This window comes from Phyllostomus discolor, chromosome 1, assembly GCF_004126475.2.
Source record: "Phyllostomus discolor isolate MPI-MPIP mPhyDis1 chromosome 1, mPhyDis1.pri.v3, whole genome shotgun sequence".
NCBI classification, from domain to species: Eukaryota; Metazoa; Chordata; class Mammalia; order Chiroptera; family Phyllostomidae; genus Phyllostomus; species Phyllostomus discolor.
Genome location: NC_040903.2, coordinates 154607083 through 154627836, shown reverse-complemented (window position 1 = coordinate 154627836; position 20754 = coordinate 154607083). Strand labels below are relative to the sequence as shown.

Sequence of the window (20754 nt, the reverse complement as noted above, 5' to 3'; positions counted from 1 at the left end):
GGGGGGGTGGGGAACAGCTCCCCTGAGCCCTCTACTGGACATGTCTAGGTGTGAGGGCAGCTTTAGGCCACAGAGGGAGAGGGAGCAGGAGCCCTCCAAATCTTCCCGGAACAGTGGAGAGAGAATAGGATTATGCTGTCCTGTACTTATCCAGTGAGACCCCGCCCCCAACACACGTTTACTCCCACTCTCGGTTCTGGGAGAAGATAGGAACCTGAGGCTCATCAAAGATGAGGTATTTACAGCCCTCGAAGTTGGCAGAGGCCCTGAAGAGACGCTGTTGCTCTAGTGGTTGGGGACTCAGCAGGGCAAGGTCTACCTGGACTGCAAGAGGTAAGTCTTGGAAGAGAATTTGGCTGCAGGAAAGAGAGAAAAGCCTGTAGACACCAGCCAAGTGCCCTGACCCCAGCCCCATTCCTGGTTATTTCGTTTCAGTCTGGTGGCTGACAGACCACACCCGTAGAGCTGGGGAGTGGACTGTGGACATCGGTGTTTGGAGCAAAGGGTGCTCAGCTGATGTCACAGGAAGGCCCTGCTGTAAGAATCTTTAATTGTGGCTTAGCCACCAGCCACAGCTAAAGAAGTGTAATCTGGGGGGAGGGGCGGGCTACAGGAGCTAGACAGACAAAAACCTATCTGCCAAATGCCGTGAATGGTGGCGGTGGCAGTCCCACCTCCACATCGGGCCTCAACATTATGGCTAAATGCCAGACAGTGGTAGGGAAGTATCAAAGCTGGGCAGAGCTTGGGAATGTGGGGTCCAGGCCTGCAAAGAGAGGGGCAAGTCACATCTAATATGTGGAAGGGCTGTTGGAGGGAGGGAGCATGGGGGCGCTTAGGCTCATGGTTAGGTAGCAGAGATACCCAGAAAATTCTTGGGACAACTAGGAAAAGGAGCAGACTGAAGCAGCGCTAGGGGAGAGTGACTTGAGGCAGCAACACCTCCAGCTGCCCGAGGCAAACAGTCTACGGGAGCAACACCACCTGCTGGCAGAAGGGGAGAACAGTCCCTGCTCACGCACAGGATGGTGGGTGTAACTTCCAGCTGAAGCCTGGGGTCAGAGAGGAGAGAGTCGGGGACGAGGAAGACAGCAGAAAATGGCAAAATCACCCCATCACACCTCCAGGTGAAGAAGCAAAGGCCAAGGCTTGAAAGCACACAGGGCCCTGGCCCCCTCCCTGTGGCACCCCAGTCCCTCCTGGGGACCCCGCACACACCACTCAGCCCAGCATCAACACGAAGCCATCAATTCCAGAGCCATCAATCAAATGCAGACAGTTTAATCCTCTCCAACCCACTACCAGCTCCCACTGTTTCCATGGGCCCTCTGCCAGGGAACCCCTCACCGAGGAACCCCAGTGTGCACAAGAGCACACCCATAGGCACCGCCTTTCCCAGGCCCCATGCCCAGGATTTGGAGGGGCTCTTTTCACTTCTGAGACCTGGGGGCAGAGAGAAGAGCGGGCTTCCTCTGAGGGAGAAGAGGCACGGAGTGAAAAGGAAGAATGGTGCTCTCGCTCGAGGCGAACAAGATGTGTGCAGAGAGCAAAAAGGAAAACAACGAACTGCTGGATGCTGAGGGGATGGAAGGTGACAGAACTGTGACCTCTCCAGCCTACGCCCTCTGCTGGGGGGCAGGCCCACAGCCTGGAGTAACAGCAGGGCTCTAAGGCAGCTCTGAAGCAGGGCTCGAGAGCAGTGGGTAGGTGCACTCAGAGCCGAGCCCCGCAGGTGAGGGCTGGCGCTCCAGGCCCCCCACAGCCACAGCCCAGTCCAGCGGTCTCCAGATGACTAAGTACACACTGCCAAGCGGCCTTCCCAAGACTGGGCTGGCAGCTGCCCTTGACCCCATCAGGGCAGCCCCCTCCTACAGCCAACTGAGATGCTCCTCCTCGTAGTGCTGGGGGTCGATGAAGGGCCGGTCGATAGAGCGAATCATCAGCTCCCCACAGTACACACACTCAGCCGCCACCAGCTCATCTAGGTCAGCCTTGAGCTGTTCCCGGCTGGGACCCGCAGCGGCAGCCCCACCCTCGGCCTCCTTCGCCCGGGCAGAGCCCTTGGTCGGGGGTGGAGCAGCCCCCAGCTTGCGCTGCAGCTCCTCCAGCCGGGCCTGCTTGTAGGCCGGCAGGCCAGGCCGCACAGCCTGCAGCAAGCAGTCAGCATGGAACATGTGGCCACAGAGGAAGAGGTAAAAAGGGCGGTTGAGAAGGGGGAAGTCGCAGGTGGCACATTTGTCCTGGGGCTCCACGGTGCCATAGCGACCCCGCAGCTCCTGCAGGTCTCGCCGGATGCGCTGGGCACTGGCGGTGGCCTCTTCCATCTCCCGCTGGAGCTCCTGGATGTGGTGGTTGTAGGCTTTCAGCGAGCTGCAGATCGCCTCCTTAAAGTGATCGATGGTGACAAAGTCAGGAAAGAAGGGCAGCACGTCCTCAATCTTGAGCAGGGGGCAGCTGGCCAGGCAGGCCATAGCCGTCTGCACATCCTCCTCCTCCTGCACCACGTGCCGCGCAATCTTCAGCCACAGCTTCTTTCGAAGTTCCTCATCTTCCTCGGGCAAATCAGCACACTGCTTGGCCAGGTCCACATCCACCTGTGGGGAAACCGTGGGTGTTAGGGTCAGCCCTCCTCCCTACCCAAGACAGAGACCACGGGAGAGACAGATGCCCAGGGAGACCCCAAGGCAGGACTCCCAGCACTCCCGGCAGCAAACGAGGAGCTTCTCGGGCCAGGACAGGAACCTATCTCAGTGACAGGCCTGTGCCCGTCACAGCTATGTAAGAGCTACTTAAGACGGTGGGGCTTCAATTTCAGTGAATTCATGTCCTGGGGAACATGGTCAAAATTCAGATTTGGGGGCCCACCTTTACATACTCTGATTCAGTAAGTCCTTTAGGTGATAATTCATGATCTGAGAAATGTCACTCAGCATCCTCTGCTTCTGCACCTGGGACCATAACACAACAGCCAGCAGGTATACACACCTTACCTAAGCAAGAGGCACTGTTCTGAGTGCTTTTAATACATAGTCCTTTTTAAAAAAAATGTATTGATTGATTTCAGAGAGAGAGAAACATCCATTTGTTGTTCCACTCACTTATGCATTCATTGGTTGATTCTGGCATGTGACCTGGCAGATCGGGATGACACTTTAACTAACTGAGCTACACAGCCAGGGCGGCATTCAGGACATCAATCCGCCCTGTGAGGGAAGTACTGTAATATTACCCCCACTGTCTGGATGAATAACCTGAGACACAGAGAGGTTCAGGACTAGGCTGAGGTCAAACAGCTTAGAAAGGAGCAGGATCAGAATTCAAATCCTGACTTGAGTCCCTGTTCTTAACCTCTATACTTCTACACTACCACACCTCTCTGCAACGGAGGCCAGCACACCTGGCCACAGCCACCTCTCCAGCCCGTCAGCATTGAAGCTACTGCTCTCCAGGCCCCTCTCTTAGGGGGTGTGAAGACTCATTGGCTCACCTGCAGGGCCAGGTCCACAGCCTCCTCATACAGCTCCAGGACCTTGTAGACGTGGACACAAGCATGGTGGTGGCCGTGCTCAGCGCAGAGCCGCAGCGCGTACTTGAGATCGTAGTGCACACGGTGCGGGCTGGTCCCAGCCTGCTCAAGGTAGGCCAGCAGCGAGGCTGGCTGGCCTCGGGCATACAGTGACAGCAGGTAATTGTGAATGGCCTGCTCAGTCTCACCCAGCACGTTCACGCAGAACTCCATGTAGCGGATGGCCTGGCTCACCTGCTGGGCCTCGCCGCCCTGGCTATAGCTCACCAGGGCAGGGATGAGCTTCCGGGCATCGAGCCGGCTCCCCATCTCAATCCAGGCATCCACCAGCTGGCGAGGAATGTGACGGATGAGGGTGGGTGAGAACTTGTAGAAGAGCTGGGGGTCCCGGTGGCGGGCAAGCACGGCCAGGGCCTCCTCGTAGGCCTCATGCTGGCAGTGGTATGCCACCACCCGCTCGTAGTCCTGCATGATCACAGCAAAGTACACCATGTGTTCCGTGTCCCCATGGCTGGCGAGTAGCTCGTGGATGGAGGACCTGCTGGCGAAGAGCCACTCCCTGTGGCGGGGGCTGCTGAGGAAGGCGCGGAAGTGCTCCCGTGTTTCCCGGTAGAGGTTTAGGGCGTCTGGGTCACCCTGCAGGGCCCCGAGCCGGCTCAGGTAGAGCTCTGTGAGCCAGGTGGTCAGCAGCGTGGCCTGGGTACGCTCAGCTGGCTTCAAACTGGCCAGTTTTCGTTGCAAGAACTCAACAAGTGCCTCTTCCTGTCGGGCCTCCAAGAACTTGAGGGCAATTTCCTCAAAGTAGCTCTGGGTCAGGGCATAGCAGCGGGCACTCTCCAGGTAACGACGCTGATGAAAGCAGAAATCGGCCTCCCGAGCCAGGACGGTGTCCAGGCAGTCGGGTCGCTCTCGACAATACTCTTTGGCCAGGTCAAAGCGGTTCATGTCCAGGTAGGTGCGCCAGACATCCCGGGCCTCCCGCTGCACGTGGTATCGGAAGACAGCCCGCTCGGTGTAGGCCCACAGGTGGCCCGTGGAGGAGTCCTTCACCATGTGCTTCAGCGGCCCGAACTTCTCCAGGAAGTGATCCCTGAGCACCACCTGCCCCGTCAGCGTGCACACCGCCTCCACCCGGTCCGCCAGCAGCAGCAGGAAGTGGAACTGGGTCAGGACAATGGCCAGGGGTGGGCTGGCCCCAGGACCTACCCCGTCTGGGTACTCCCAGACTCGTTCCTCACTCAGCAGGGAGTCGGGACGCCCGTTGTCCAGTGCTCCGTACAACACGCCGTCCCCCATCATCCAGGCGAAGGCCCTCGGCGCAGAACGCAATTTAGGAGTATAAAAGGCCAACTCACTGTAGCCCAGACTGCTGGGGAACTCACGGAACGGGGGTGGGTGGTCAGTGTAGGCAGCAAAGAGCCCCAAGAAGCCCTGTGTCTCAGCTCCCTCTGCTGTTCGGCCTATGAACTGGAAAAGGCGCTGCCGAGTGGTGGCAATAACAAAGATTCGCCCATCAGGGCCCCGCTCTGCTTCAAGGGAACACACGGGTGCTGGACCCCCTTCTTCATTTAGAACATACAACGGGCGGAAGTAGAGGTCTGGGGCAGGGCCGAAAAGCCCGCCCTCGCTGGCTGAGAGCTCTGCTTCAAAGATCTGGCCTTGGGCAGTGCCCACGAGGATAGGGCCTGTGCTGCTCTCAGAGCCCAGTGCCTTGTTCCAGCCCACGCTCTCCACCAGCTGCCCCTTCCAGCGTGCCAGAGGCCGTACCTTCTGTCCATTACGGTTCACATAGAGGACCTCAGTGCTGCTCAGAGCAATTAGCAGGTGAGAGCCTGGAGCGGGGGAGAACATGGGTCCTAAAGGGTACTGCCATTCCCACCCTCATCCTCCTTGCCCCAGTCACCCTCAGATCCCATCCACCTAGGCAATGACTTAACCTCAGCCTCCCCCCACCCCCACCCCCTCAGACCTCCATCGCTACTCACCTGTATGGTCCAGGAACATCTTGTGAACTTTGGCGTCGTCCTTGCGCCCCAGCTCCACGTGATTGGGTTCATTTGCTTTGCCCAAGTCAATGCTGTCAGGACAAGAGAAGGGCAGATCCTTTTCTCCAATCACAGACCTCTTTATAATTTGATGAAAGCCACAGCCTTTCTTCCCTGAAATCTACATACACACATAAAACTCTGAAACATACACAGGGTCCTACTTAACCCTCAGCTGAGAATTCCTGAACCTCATTTTGAGAAGTCCACTGAGCAGAAGTCTTTTCCCTCCGCTCGGCAGCTCTCCAGTGCATCCGGGAAGATGGGCAGGGGCATCCCAGACTTCTGGGGTCAAAAATGAACAACAAATAGTAGCTAATGGTTACTGAGCGCCTTCTAAATATCAAGCGCCATACCAAGAGCTTAATCTAGTATGATCTCAGTTAATCTTCACAGTAAACTTGAGGAATGCTCCTGTTTGAATTACATTTCCTTTATGAAGTTCTGTTCAAAGTATACGTTCATTCTAATTAAAGAAATCAATGCAAAGATGTATAAAGTTAACGATTTTCTCCTCAAACTTGTCATTCCCAACAGAGACAACTGATGTTAACATCTTTCTTCATGAACATAAATAGGGCTGTTTTGTCATTTTTTAAAAAAGATTTTATTTATTTATTTTTAGAGAGAGGGCAAGGGAAGGAGAAAGGGAGGGAGGGAACCTCAATGTGCTGGAGATAGCCCTGGCCTGTTCCCTGGCTGGGACCTGAATTGGTGACCTTTTGGTCTTCAGGCCGGTGTTCCATCAGCTGACTCACGACAGCCAGGGCTGTTTTGTCAATCTTTACAAAAATGGCTTCATATTATACATGTGTGTGTACACATGCATATTAATTTATAACTTTCTTTTCTCACTTAGATATTTCATACGCATTCTACTGAGTCAACGGATACAACTCTAAGTCATTGTTTTAATTTCTGTATAATATTCTCTTCTGTGACAGAACCATAATTTATTCATCATTTTCCCGTTGACGAGCATTCGGCTCGAGTCCAGTTCTTCCCACCACAAACAACGCTGCCGTCAATGCCCTTGAATCTATACCCTTGCAAACTGGTGCTTTTCTTTCTATAGTTATATATTCACCAAAATGGGATTGTTGGGTCAGTTATATATATTTTAAATTTTAATAGACTTTGCCAATTATTTTTCAAAAAGATGGAGGCAATGTATACTCTTACCAGCAATATACTAGAGTCCATTTCTGTGTATCTTCACCAGCACCACAAATTACTGTTTTTAATTTTTGCCAATCTGATAGGTTTTTGAAAATTAGCATCTTACTGCTATTTTAAATTGCATCCCCAGAGGTTAAAAAATTTGCAGCTGTTTAATGGAAATTTGGAGTTCCTCTCCTGTGAAATGCTTGTTTATATTCTTTGCCCTCCCTTTTCTATTCAATCACCTGCTTATTAGTTTGTAAGGACCTTTTAAGAAACAAGGAGGTAAATTGTTAGTCATGTGAGAAAACATTATTTTCCCACTGTCTTTTGTCTTGACTTGACTCATAGGCTTTTTTGCTTTTGTTCTGTCACAACAGCAATTGCTATGCAATCAATTGTATCTTCTTCCTGTGGCATCTGGACTTTTTTAAAAAGATTTTGTTTATTTACTTTTAGAGAGAAGGGAAGGGAGGGAGAGAGAATTCCATGTTGGAGAGATACATGGATTGGTTATCTCTTGTTTGCCCTCAGCTGGGGACCTGGCCCACATCCCAGGCATGTGCCCTGACTGGGAATCGAACTGGCAACCTTTCAGTTCACAGGCCAGAGCTCAATCTACTGAGCCACATCAGTCAGAGCAAGAATTTTCCAACTTAAGTAAAAGGTCTTTCTTCAGCTCAAGAACACAGACATTTATGAATAATTCTTTTAATATTCACATTGTTTTTTAAAACAATTTTTATTCATTTATTTTAGAGAGAGGGGAAGGGAGGGAGAAAGAGAGGGAGAGAACCATCAATGTGTGGTTGCTTCATGCACCCCATACTGGGGACCTGGCCTGTAAACCAGGCATATGCCCTGACTGGGACTTGAACCAGAGACCCTCTGGTTCACAGGCTGGCACTCAATCCACTGAGCCACACCAGCCAGGGTTTATTTTTTATATTAAATAACTATTCCATGTAGAATTCATTTTTGTGATACAGAGGCTTCACTGTTTTATCCCAGACAGATAAACAATTTTCCTAATACCTTTGTCATATATTATTTTCATTTGTTTATATATTTATTTGCAGCTTTATTAAGACACATTATTTCTATTTATAGTAGATTTATTTCAGGACTCTAGACAGTTCCACTGATCCAAGTGGCTAACTTATGTGTTTGGTACTATCTTTAACAGATGAAGGGACACGTTCAGAGTGGCTGGATGACTTGCATGAGATTTCATAGCTCCTAAGTGACAAAGCTGGAATCTGTATAAAGCTGGGATCTGAATGCAGGTCTACCTGAGTCCTTTTTTTTTATATAGGTTTCTTTTATTCTCATTTGAGAGAGAGGGGAAGTGGGGGAAGGGAGGAGGAGGTGGGGAGAAAGAGAGGGAGAGAGAGAGATCAATGCCAGAGAGAAACACTGATCTGCAAGAGACTCAGCTGGGGATTGAGCCCACAACTCAGGAAAGTGCCCTGACCTAGAACTGAACCGGTGACCCTTAGGTTACAGGAGCACACCCCAACCAATTGAGCCAATCCTGCCCTGGTTTACCTGATTCTGAAATACTACACTACATTGGTTCTCTTTGGGAAGGATATTTCCTGAAAATTCCCAGTCCTCTGTGTTCACCTGCCCAGAGGGCAGAACGGCCTGAGTCAGTTAACAGTCCCAAAATAACACCATTCTACTCCCAACTCCTGTAAGTTTTGGGCCCTCACTTACCGGAGCAGTGTATCCTTGCCCAGGCTCATGCAGAGCTGATTGCAGGAGACGACAAGGCTGGTGATACGCTCGGAGGGGGTAAAGTCAATGCGCTGCTTTGTGAAAATGGGTGCTTCCTTTTCTAGCTGGGCATTCACATACCCTACAGGCAAGGAGCAAAGAAAAGTTTGGCTATGGAAGAGATGGAGGAAGGGTAAGGTGAAGCATAACAACAACAAAAAACAGCTCCTCTCCACTATCCCAATATACTCCTATCCCAGGACCTTGGTTAACAAATAGTTTAATATCAATATGTCAAATAATTTGCTAATCACCCTTACATTAGGGGTCCTGGGCTCTTCCCACATGCCTGACAGCAGTGAGGGGTTGATTCCTAGAACCCTTGGGGCACTATTTCACCAAGATGCAACACTCCCAATGATAACAGGGGGAAATGCTGGACACTTTCCCTTATCAATCTTTGGCCCAGCAACCCCAGCTTAAGTAACATCCTCTAGTTCCACTGTTTCCCCTCTCTGCCCATGCAGCAATGCCCTCAGTGAGTCTCCAGAGGAATACGTGTAGAGGGAGTCCTGGGAAACTGTTCCAGTCGGTTGGTTAACAAACTGAAGCTGCTTTCTCTTTAGGTTTTACTCTTGATCCTTTACCACTGCTCAAAATACCTTAGCACTTCACACCCCTCAGCCAATTCTGTACTGCTTTCTACAAAAATTTTCCCTCAATGTCAGGCCTCACTCTGCTATAGCAAAGGCCTATAACACTTCATCTCCCTCTGTTCCATAACAAAGTTCATTCCTTCCACTACAACATTACCCTTTCACTAGTTTCACGGCACACTCTCTTCCTCCCACCAGAAGGGCCCTGGTGAGAAAATCACAGAATCAGGTAAATCCTGAAGCCTATTCTCATTTCTCAAGTGCAGCCCTGTAGGCAAGTCACTTCCTTATCTGGGTCCCACTTCCCTCTTAGGGGGACCCTAGTGGCAGGGCCTAGATCGCACGGCTGTTCTTGCTGTGCTTGCTGTGCTTTCAATCTTCGACCATCCACCAGGTAGGGGCCAAAAGAGCCTGAGGAGAATCAGGGGCCTAGACCCAAACTACACGTCCAGGAGGTGAACCAGAACTCTTGAGTCACCCTCTCGACTCCTACCCCGCAGGTGTCAGGGGAGCTGAGAGAGGTGGCGGCGCCCTCCCTTCCCTTACCCGAATGGGGGATGCCCACGCTGGGGCAGCCGGGCTGCAAGACGGCCGAGCGAGACAAGGAGTCCTCATATTCATCCAGGATGGACGCCATGGTGCCTGGCTTATGGACTCTTCGTCCCAAGCCCAGAGATTACAACAGGGTTTCCCCCAAAGATCCCTGTCGTCCCCACTGGAACCTGCGACTCCCCAGCCTAGACAGAGATCTGACAGGTCCCGGCAATCCACCGCCGACTCCTCCTCTTTATAATCCTGAGGATCTCGCTCCCACCTTATAGAGCGAGGAGCCCAAGGAGCCCAAGGAGTCCTCCTCAGTGAATCGGGTGCAGTCTTGCACCCACACCCGCCCCCAAGAGCTCATGGGCTCCCTACAGCCTAGCCCAGGTGTTTCCAACCTCGCCCAGGCTGCTCAGCTGACTCCCGCCCCGGAGACGCGCGCCTATAACGTAACTTCCGGGTTCTCAGACGCTCATGTACGCAGGCGCAGGAACATCACCCGGCCGGCCGCTGGGAGGCGTCGCAAGTGGTGAGTGAACCTGGCCAGGGCGGTGGGCGGGGTGGGGTCCGACCCAGTCTTCGGTGGAGGGAGGGAGCCGGGAGTGACTCTGCGGTTCTCTGCTTGGGGCGGAGACCTGGATGCGTCCTTGTTGAAGACCAGCGGGGTGGTGGACTGGCCGCGTCATACACTAGCCTCTCCTTCCAGTACCCTGCTGCAGTTCCGGGCTTTGGCACTAGGAGGTAATCCCGGTTTTCTCAGCCGCTTTCTCCGATCCACCCAGCGCCATCCAGCTCCATCCTCGCCGGTCCCCAGCACATTTCATGCCCAGGTTTCCCTCGCTCAGACACCCTACCCAGCCCCTCTCCCACCTTTCTCAACAGCTAGCTGCCCTAAGCCCCAGAAGAACCTTCTTCCGTTCCTCCCTACTTTCACAAAGCACAGGCAAGCAGTCTTGATCTCTCTTCTCCCACATCCACGGGCCCACCAGCTTCCAGAAAGTGGCAGAGCTGAGTGCCCCAGCCAGTGGGTAGCCATGTGCTACCTAACTTGCCTCTAATCTGCTCCGCAGTGGCTCCTTGGTGTGGGGGGAAACAAGAAGAGGCAGCAGAGAAGAAAAGGCACAGCTAAGGGGTGTCAGGTTGCCTCCATTCACTCATTCAACAAAAACTTGCTTTGTGCCTGGCCTCTTGCTATGTGCTAGTCATAGAGATAAGTAAAAGTACAGTACTGCTCTTGACTGTCATAGTACAACAGGGATGATGAGCCAATAAATAGATAATTAATGCTAGAAAAGAGGTTGATGGGTTTGTTCAAAAGGTTGAGTATTTGTTTACCCAATACACAAATGAGTGCACTCTCTGTGCCAGGCACTGTTCCATGTTCTAGGGCACAGCAGGGGCAAACCCACAGATGTGGCCGCAGCGAAGTATGGAGGAGCAGAGAACAAATAACTGCAAAACCTGGCAGGAAGTAGGGACGAGTGTTGGAGGTGAGTGTGGAGTCCTAAATAACAGAACTGCGAGAGTTCCGGTGCGACTGCGATTGGGTTTCCCTCTTCCACCCTCGTTGGCCATCGGAATTCGTTCCTTTATGGGGCCCATGGACTCTACTTTGCTAAAGTGGAAGGCTTTTGGTCAGAGTCACCGCCATCCTGCTTTAACGGGTAGCCCCCCGGCATAATGACTAAAAGCGCCCCTTTTGCTCTCAAAAGCGTCCAGGTTTGCTCGCTAGACTGTGTGGCCAGGCTACTCTTGCCTAACTTCCCTGCCAGGTGCAAAGAACTGTACCCTCACCAGCCCCTACCGAGGACTCTGTGGGCCTGGAGTGCCCCAGAATATGGTGACTGGTTTTGTCCAAGATAACCACCCGTCACTTCAGGATCTCGCTTCTCCCGCCCGTAACGTGCAGCCGGGAGCCGCTCTCACCACCAGGGGCGCTGCCCCATAGGCTAGGAAGCAGTCCCCAGCCTTTTTGGCACCAGGTACTATTTCGTGGAAGACAATTTTTCCATGCACCGGGATTAGCAGTGTGGAGGGGGATGATTTCGGGATGATTCAAGCGCATTTCATTCAAGCTCATCTCCTGCTGTGCAGCTGGTTCCTAACAGGCCTCAGACAGGTCGAGCTTGGAAGGTGCAGGAGTTAGGCGTTAGGCAGGAGGTTTCCTCCCTAGGAAAAGTGATCCCAGCCAGGGAGCTGCCCGGCTCCTTGTTTGAGGCTCCACCCCAGATCACCTGTTATCTGCACTAGGGAAACACAGGTCCAGCCAAAGGTCAGATAACCATAAAAGACATTTACTGAGTACTGGTAGTGTTCCAAGCACCAAACTACAGTAAGTTCCTAATAATCATTGTTATTTCATTTTGGGCACACACACTATTGCTATGAAGTAGGCACTGCTCTTTTCCCCACGTTACAAAAATAAAAACTGAAGTTCGATTGTGGAGCAGCTTGTCCAAGGTCCTGTGGCCAGGAAGTGGGAAGCCAGGAGGCAATATTCAAATCCAGGCACATTGCCCATGCCCCCAGTGCAAACTGAGAGAAGAGGGCAGGGGTCCAGCTGATTCCTCAGATCTGGACTGTGCAGAGAGAGTGTGCTCCCTGCATGGAGCCCATTAGCATGGTGGTTTGTGTCTCCCAGATGCAGAGTTCTTCCAGCCATCTCCTCACTGTTTCCAAAGCCTCCCTATTGGGCTCCACTGCTCTCTGGGATGTGTGGGGTGGGGCCTAACTGGGTTTTGCTTGCTGCAGACACAGTACATACTCCCTGTTGAGGTGATTACAGCAGTATTCTTCCACATACTCATTACTAAATACTTAGGCTAGACTTTTGAATAAGAACCACAGACCACAGTGCTCTTATCCCTGCCCAGTAACTCTAGCTGTGACATTGCACATCTGATGCTCTTAGCTTTGGTTTCCTCATCTACAGAAATAGATACAATAATTACCTAGGAGGTCTGTTTGGAAGAGTAAATGAGGTGGTCTAGTAGAAAGCTCGCTGCTACAGCAGGATGTCTAACAGAGCACGGGCTCCATAACTCTAAATGTGGCTTTAATCTGACAGCCACTCTCCAGTCCACCTCTCCCTGGACCTGTACAACTCCCCCTCAAAACTGCTATGGTTTTTCTTATTCTCGCCCCTTACTGGCACCTAATTATGAAGTGTGGGCATTATGCTTTTATATAACAGAAGCTGACTATGGGAAATAACTTGAACTTTGTTGAGCAAAGGGATACAAAGGTGCCTTAGGGAACTCACAGCTGCAGGCAGATCCACTAGTTCCTACCCCTCACAAACCAGGCAGTAGTTGCCATAGGACAGATAAAGGCTGACTGCTGGGCCAGGGAGAAAGAGGTTTGGTATGCAAAAGCAGGCAAATTTGACCTAGGACTTGAAGTCTAAGGGCAAAAAGGGAAAGGCTTTAAGCAGGCCCTGAGAAAACCAAGAGCAAAGGCCTGCATACAGCGATGTTTGGGGGGAACAGGAAATGGGACTGGCTGTGGCCAGCTTGAGAAAGGCATTGGTGGGGGATGAGATCATCTGATGTGGGTTCTAGAAAGGCAGGTGATGGCCTGGGTGGAGTACACATTAGAAAGGATGAGACAGGAGGCACATGCAGAAGACAAGTGGTGAAGGCCCAACCTGAAGAAAGAGAGAGTAGACTAGGAAGACAGTGGTGAGACGTTTCTGTGAAGGGCCCACTGGACTTAGTGTCAAGTTAGATGTCGGGGCAGGAGGGAAGGACAGTGCAGGGCTTCTCTTGGGAGACTTGGAAGATGGTGCAGTGACACCATAGTCCAGGAGGAGGAAGAGCTGCTTGGGGGAAAAGAGGCAGTGGTCATGTGATTGAGCTCAATCTGAACAGTGGCACCTGAGGCCCCTGCAGGGAATTAATTGAAAGACACCCTCGCACCTGTGGGGCAGTCACTAACTCACTAATAAATATTTATTAAACAGTCGCCTGAATGAGCTTTGTCATGCTTCTGTTTTTACACTTGTAAAATAAGATATGCAAATCACTCAGCATTGTGCTTATACCTATAAAATGCCTAGTATGAGTTGACTATTAGTAGTAATTGTTAACTGAATGAAGACCCAGACGGAAAGGGATGACTTAATTGACATAAGTAATTTATTTTTTTAAAATAGGTGTTTTTTAAAAAATGGTTTTAGATTTCCAGAAAAAATGAGAAGGCAGTAGTTTCCATATACCTCACACCCAATTTCCCGTGGTATGAACATCTTACATTAGTATGGTACACTTGTTAGAATTAGTGAACCAATATTGACACATTATTATTAACTAAAGTATGGACTTTAGGCAGACTTCCTTAGTTTTACTTAACAGCCTCTCTCTGTGCCAGGACATCATATACGATTCAGTTGTCATCTTTCCTTAGGCCCATCCCTCTTGACCATGGCAATTTTTCAGACTTTCCTTGTTTTTGATGACCTTGACAATTTTGAGGAGTGTTGTAGGATGCTCTCTATTGGAATTTGTCTGATATCTTTTTTTCGTGGTTAGCAGGTGTAGGTTTTGAGAAGGTAAAGTACCATTATCCATTATCATACATCATATCAAAGGTACATACCATCAACATGACTTATCACTGTTGATGTTGACCTTGATAACCCAACTGAGGTAGTGTTTGTTAGCTTTCTCCACCTTAAAGTTTCTCTTTCCCCCTTTCATACTGTCCTCTTTGGAAGGAAGTCACTACACATGACCCACACTTTAAGAAGTAGAGGTTTATGTTTCTTGGAAGGTAAAGTATAAATCAATTAAAATTCTTCTTCATGGGAAATTTAGGAATTTGTTTTGAAATTTATTTTTTTAGTATATTTTATTGATTATGCTATTACAGTTGTCCCAATTTTTCCCCTTTTGCTCCCCTCCACCTGCTACCCCCCCTTCCCTCTGGCAATCCCCACCCCCCTTAGTTCATGTCCATGGGTTGTGCATAGAAGTTCTTTGGCTTCTACTTTTCCTATACTATTCTTAACATCCCCCTGTTCTTCTTAATTATGCTTCTTAATCCCTGCACCTTTTCTCAGCCCATTCTGCCCCTTCCCCCTCCCAGCTGATAACCCTCCAAATGATCTTCATATCTATGATTCTGTTCCTGTTCTGCTTGTTTGCTTAGTTTGTTTTTGTTTTTTAGATTCAGGTGTTGATAGTTGTGAGTTTGTTGTCATTTTAATGTTCATGGTTTAGATCTTTCTTTTCTTAAATAAGTCCCTTTAACATTTCATGTAATAATGGCTTGGTGATAATGAACTCCTCTAGCTTTACCTTGTCTGGGAAGCACTTTGTCTGTCCTTCCATTCTAAATGATAGCTTTGCCGGATAGAGTAATCTAGGTTATAGGTCCTTGCTTTTCATCACTTTGAATATTTTTGCTAGTCCCTTCTTGCCTGCAAAGTTTCTTTTGAGAAACCAGCTGACAGTCTAATGAGAACTCCTTTGTAGGTAACTCTCTGCTTTTCTCTTGTTGCTTTTAAGATTCTCTATCTTTAACCTTTGGCATTTTAATTATGATGTGTTTTGGTGTGGTCCTCTTTGTGTCCAACTTGTTTGGGACTCCCTGTGCTTCCTGGACTTGTATGTCTATTTCCTTCACCAGATTAGGGAAATTTCTTTCATTATTTTTTCAAATAAGTTTTTTCCATTTTTTGCTCTTCCTCTTTTCCTCCTGGTACCCCTATGATTCTGATGTTGGTACATTTAAAGTTGTCCCATTGGTTCCTAAGGCTTTCTTCATTTTTTTTGAATTCTTGTTTCTTCTTTTTGTTCTTGTTGAATGTTTATTTATTCTTTTTGTTCAAATTGTTGATTTGAATCCCGGCTTCCTTCCCTTCACTGTTGGTTCCCTGTATATTTTTCCTTATTTCATTTAGGGTATCTTTCATTTCTTCCTTTATGTTGTTGCCATACTCAATGAGTTCTTTGAGTATCCTGATCACCAGAGTTTTGACTCTGCATCTGATAGGTTGACTATCTCCACTTTAGTTGTTTTTCTGGGGTTTTGTTCTGTTCTTTCATTTGGGCTGTATTTCTGTGCCTCCTCAATTTGGCGACTTCCCTGTGTTTGTTTCTATGTATTAGGTAGAGCTGCTTTTACTCCCTGTCTTAGTATCATGGCCTGTGTAGAAAAGGCACCTGTAAATTGTATGGGTGGAGCCTTAGGTGATTGCCAGGGCAGGGCAACCCGCTTCACTGCTTTGTGACTCTATGGGTGTGTGTGGCAGGGAGGCAGCTCAGAGAGGGGTCAATGCTGCTGCCTGGCTTCTGGAGACCTAATGGGCAATTGACCTGCTTCCATCTACCTCTCATATACAATTGGTGCCCTTTCAGCCACCCCTTGGGTTTGCATATGTTCTAAGTTCATGCGAGTCCTTTAAGTGGTGAAAATCCAGCAGTTTCTTCTACTGCCCCAACAGTCACTGGTTTTTATAGCCAGAGGTGATGGGGGTTTATCTTCCTGGTGCTGGAACTCTGGGCTGTGAGATCTGGCCCAGGCCTGGGGTCCGCTGGTTCCCAAAGTATCCCTCATGATTTTTATCCACCACATATGAACTGTTTGTTCTGCCGCTACCACTGCTTCTCTGCACCTCACTGCATCCTCTACACCCCTGCTCTGCAACTCCACCCCTCCTACCCCTCTGGATGAATGTGGCTTCTTTAATCCTTGGTTGTTGGACTTCCATACAGTTTGACTTTCTGACAGATCTGGTTGTTATTTGTCTTTAAGATCTGGTTGTAATTGTTTCTATGGTTGTGCAAGGAGGCAAAGCATGACTATCTATACCTCCGTCTTAACCGGAAGTCCCTGAAATTTAATTTTTAATTGTTACATCATATACATGATTTTTAATCATCACAACATAAAATGTACATACATTTTTTTAATTTTTTGTTTTTTTCTTTCATATATACATTTTAACATAGAACCACAAAACTTATTAAGGAAACTGAGTGGTTCTTTGCCCCATCCCCAGTTAAACTCCATTGGATCTGTTCTTATCTCTCAGTGCTGATCTAAGGATATTCCCAGAATGCACCCGGTCCTCCAGATGCTTGAGAATTTATTCCTGGGGTTTTGTCCCCTCTGGACTGCCTTTCCTGATACTCTTCCTCCAGCCAGGATCAGGGCCCCTCCTAGGTTCTCCCTGAGGCCCCTGTGCTGATTACCCCATATAATGACCACCCTGCATTACAATTGCCTGATACCCCCCCTCCCCTCTTCCCCTCTTCTTCTTCTTTCCCGACCCTTCTTTTCCTCCCTGGGTTGACTGTTCACTGAGGGCAGGAACAGGTGTCTTGCACACCCCATCCTGGGATAGGGCCCAGCCCATTGTTGGCTCCTATTAAAATATGTTAAAGGAAGGAAGTCTCTTGGCTCATTCAGCCTCTTCACAACTCTTTACAAGAGGTTGTATATCTACTCTCTTACCTGTTTGATTTCAAACCTACCCGAATCTCCTCAGTTCTCAAAAAGCCTACTTCCTCCCTATTACTATTATTTCTTTTCCCACTGAGTAAATGGCAAAGCCCCATGCAAGGCAGTTGGGGACCTAGCCTGCTCACTTTCTTCCCCACCACCTTCTAGGGTTGTAGGCCCAGTGGCCCCAAAGAAGCCATTGGGGCAGCAAGGAAGAGGACACTTGTCTAGGTAAGAAATAAAAGCATCCTCAGGTCTGTAGTCCTCAAAACTAGGATTCACACATCCCAAGGGACATAATAAACCAAATACTAATAAGGGAATTGGTGTCCAGAGCCTCAGCTTCCCTTGGCTCTTTTCTAAAAGTAACCAGCAAGAGAAGGTCCGAGGGGTAGGTTCCCTTCCACCTCCCCCACTTCTCTTCAAAGAAAAGAAAGTAGACCTCTCAACAACTTGGGGGTGAGACACCCCTTACACCACAGTGCATTGCTTCAGGGCATGAAAATTTGCAGAGAGACCACTGGAATTACTGTTGGTGTTCCCACAAAGACAATAAAGACTAGATAACAAGTCCCTTGAACATCAAATGGTGTCTAGTTCTTTAACTTGAATGCAGTTTGAGAACCTAAGCAGGTTTTAGCTAACTGAAAAAAAGTCACTAACATTTTTGGCATGTAACTTTGAAGGGGAGTCAAATGTTCCAACACTATTGCTATACCAAACCTCATTCCCATCTAGTGATTTATTTGAACAAAGTTTCTGTACATTTATATCAATGCAAAACAAAACATAACAAAACAAAACAAAACAAAAGAGAAGAGAATCAATGCTGAACTTTCTTTCAGTCAAGCTTTCTATCCACAAATATATGAACTCATTGAAAATTTTAAAAAATCCTATGCATGTCATCAAGAGATGTATTTCTAATATAATTTTACTTTTATGTGTATTTTTATGAAAATGTGTAGTGTATTTATGTTTTGATCATGTGGATAATAATATTCAATAACTTAATTCAAAAGAAAACTATGCCAAGACCTAGAGAATTTTGCCTCCATTCTTCCCTTCCCCAGCCTGGTGTAGGTAATGCCTTCAGTGACAGCCTTGACTCTGAGGAGGTGGTAGCCTAGGACAGTTCAGTGACACTGATTCTCTACACCCTGCCTGACCCCTGAGAAAGAGGCACGTCCCTCAACATGCGAGGTAATGAATTCGAATCCACCTGGGACCGGGGGGGGGGGGGGTGAGTGAAATAAAACCTTAGAGCCTTACAACAACAAGAAATTAACATTATAATAGTTTTTAAAATATATATGCTAATTAAAAATAATTAGGATAAGGTATCAATAAAAACTTTCAAGCATAACATACATTACAGTAAGATTGGAAACACTGACAGAGAAAATAAATAACATAAAATTTCCAGCTGTTAGAGAAGAGCTTGTCCACATGCTTTTTAATGGATGATGGAGAATATCAGATTGCTTTAGTAGTTAGATTCCAATGTATACGTTTAAAAGAGCAAAGTAGTAGTTTTATTTAAACATCAATATTAACAGTATGCTAGAAGTGATATCCTTTGCAACTATTTGGTCTTAAAATGAAAAGTTTTAGTATTTGGTATAGTTTTATAAACTTCTTTCAGGGAGCATGGGTGTCTCGGTGGGATCCATGCTTTGCACCAGCACGGCCTCTGCAGGAGCCCCTCCCGGGCTGGCCATGGCTGTCCCCTCCACCCCCTCCACACAGCCTCTCCGGGCCCCCTTTTCAGAATCAGGACTCACACTCAACCAGATGTTGCTGTTGGACAAGTCACCTAGCCACTCAGCTCCTCTCCTCCTCTGTTGTCAACCTCAACTTTCCTCAACTGTGACCATCTCCAACGTTCCAGGATTCTCTGAAAGCCAGTCCACTTAGAGACATCTGGGGACAGTGCCCAGGAAATAATGGTATTCAGAGAACTGCCTCATAGCCAGTTGCTATGCTTCTTACTGGTTCCTTAAGTCTAGGATAGGCCTGGGCTCCAAGATCCTGGCCCTCTCTTACCTGTGAGGCCTCAGGCAAAAGATGCCTAAGCCAGGAACTTCCTCTGATGAATGTGAAACCCAATAAAATCTAACAACCAGCCCTCATCCTGCCTCCGAACTTTTAGATCCTAAGACCTGACATGCTATAGGGACTTGGGGAGTGCCTGCAGAATGAATGCATGACTTGACATGTTAGTATGCATTTACATGGTGATACTGTGTCACACTGCATATGTCTGAATTAAACTTGCCTATATACTCACCCAAAATGGTCTCTTGCAGAAACTGTTTTACAACTTTTAAAATGATAAGATTTTTGTATTTGAAAGCAATAGCAACAACAACAATAAAATCCAAAATGTTTAAAAAGAGCGCCAGTACCAAGTGTTGTGAGGTTGTGGAGCGTCTGGAACTTCTTATTGGTGGGAATATAAAATAGTATAACCATTACCATGCACTTACTTCACGACCCAGCAATTCCATACCCGGATATTTACCCAGGAGAAAGAAAACGTATGTCCACTGAAAGATTTGTACATGAATTTTTTTTTTAAGATTTTACTTATTTAGTTTTAGAGAGGGGAAAGGAGGGAGACAGGGAGAAAAACATCAATGTGTGGTTGCCTCTTACACTCCCCCCACTAGGGACTTGGCCTGCAACCCAGGCATGTGCCCTGACTGGGAACTGAACCAGCGACCCTTTGGTTTTCAGGTCAACATTCAATCCATTGAACCACACCAGCCAGGGCGTTGTGTTGTTCCACTTACTTATGCTGCATTGTTTGGTTGATTCTTTATGTGCCCTGATCAGGGATCCACCCATAACCTTGGCAGATGGGGATGACATTCTAATCAACTGAGCTACCCAGCCAGGGCCAGGACCGTTTCAGGGGAGATGGAAATGTTCTGTATGTTGACTGTGGTGGTGCTGATGACAGAGGTGGACACATGGTCAAAACTCATTGAACTATGCAATTAAAATGGGTGCATCATGAACATAATCTCTCAATAAAATGGGTTACAACACAAAATTTTCAAAAGATCTCTGACTAAATGTCAGAATGGTAATTAGTATATATAAGGCAAAAGATAATAAAACAACAGGTAACCTGCTTTGTAGCCCATAATTCTTAAGGGGAGAACTGAAAGAGAGTGTTTTTGGAGCAACAGCAAACCTGGGCTCTGAGATCCTGCCTCTCTTACTCATGAGGCTTCAGGCAAGTACTCAATGAAGCTGTTTTTCTTCCTCATCTATAAAATAAACACAATAACAATACCAGTTTGTTAGAATGATGACTTGAATAAATGCTTAGGTTTTTTTTGTTTGTTTCCCCAATCGGAATCACAAAAGACAAAATTGTGGACCTTACGTGACCTGGTGAATTTGCATCGTTCAGTCTCAGGCAGGCCCTTGACTTTATCTGAAAAAACTTGTCCTGACTCAAGGGGAAGGTAATTGTAGTAATAGTTGGCCCTTGCAGAGCACTCTGTGTGTGCGAGCACTAGAGAACATTTTCTGAGGTAAGTACTATTTTAAGCCCTTTTTACAGACAAGGTAACTGAAGTCCAGAGAAGGCAACAGCTAGTAAGTGACACAACTGGATACCAACCCAGGCGCTGGGTCCCAGAGCCCC

The 20754-nt window shown here is 48.2% G+C and overlaps 1 protein-coding gene and 2 long non-coding RNA genes across 5 annotated transcripts; 2 read left to right on the top strand and 1 right to left on the bottom strand.

Moving 5' to 3' along the window:
- Nucleotides 1–1261: 1261 nt before the first annotated feature.
- VPS18 (VPS18 core subunit of CORVET and HOPS complexes) lies at nucleotides 1262–10093 on the bottom strand. Of its 3 annotated transcripts, XM_028506028.2 has the most exons (5): nucleotides 9654–10093; nucleotides 8452–8593; nucleotides 5512–5603; nucleotides 3488–5358; nucleotides 1262–2594 (listed from the first exon to the last, which is right to left on the bottom strand). In XM_028506028.2, the coding sequence occupies exons 1-5, from the start codon at nucleotides 9742–9744 to the stop codon at nucleotides 1869–1871; spliced, it is 2922 nt and encodes a 973-aa protein (XP_028361829.1). In that variant the 5' UTR covers nucleotides 9745–10093; the 3' UTR covers nucleotides 1262–1868. The 3 variants fall into 3 exon arrangements, with proteins under 3 accessions (XP_028361829.1, XP_035887763.1, XP_035887758.1); XM_036031870.1 differs by lacking the exon at nucleotides 9654–10093 and having other exon boundaries at nucleotides 5512–5629; nucleotides 8452–8566; XM_036031865.1 differs by lacking the exon at nucleotides 9654–10093 and having other exon boundaries at nucleotides 5512–5692; nucleotides 8452–8548.
- Nucleotides 10094–10186: 93 nt separating this feature from the next.
- On the top strand, nucleotides 10187–13047 carry LOC118501933. Its single transcript, XR_004904587.1, has 2 exons — nucleotides 10187–10388; nucleotides 10586–13047. It is a non-coding gene; the product is annotated as an uncharacterized LOC118501933 (long non-coding RNA).
- Nucleotides 13048–18166: 5119 nt separating this feature from the next.
- LOC118501935 lies at nucleotides 18167–19384 on the top strand. The gene is made up of 2 exons (XR_004904589.1): nucleotides 18167–18296; nucleotides 18739–19384. It is a non-coding gene; the product is annotated as an uncharacterized LOC118501935 (long non-coding RNA).
- Nucleotides 19385–20754: the final 1370 nt, after the last annotated feature.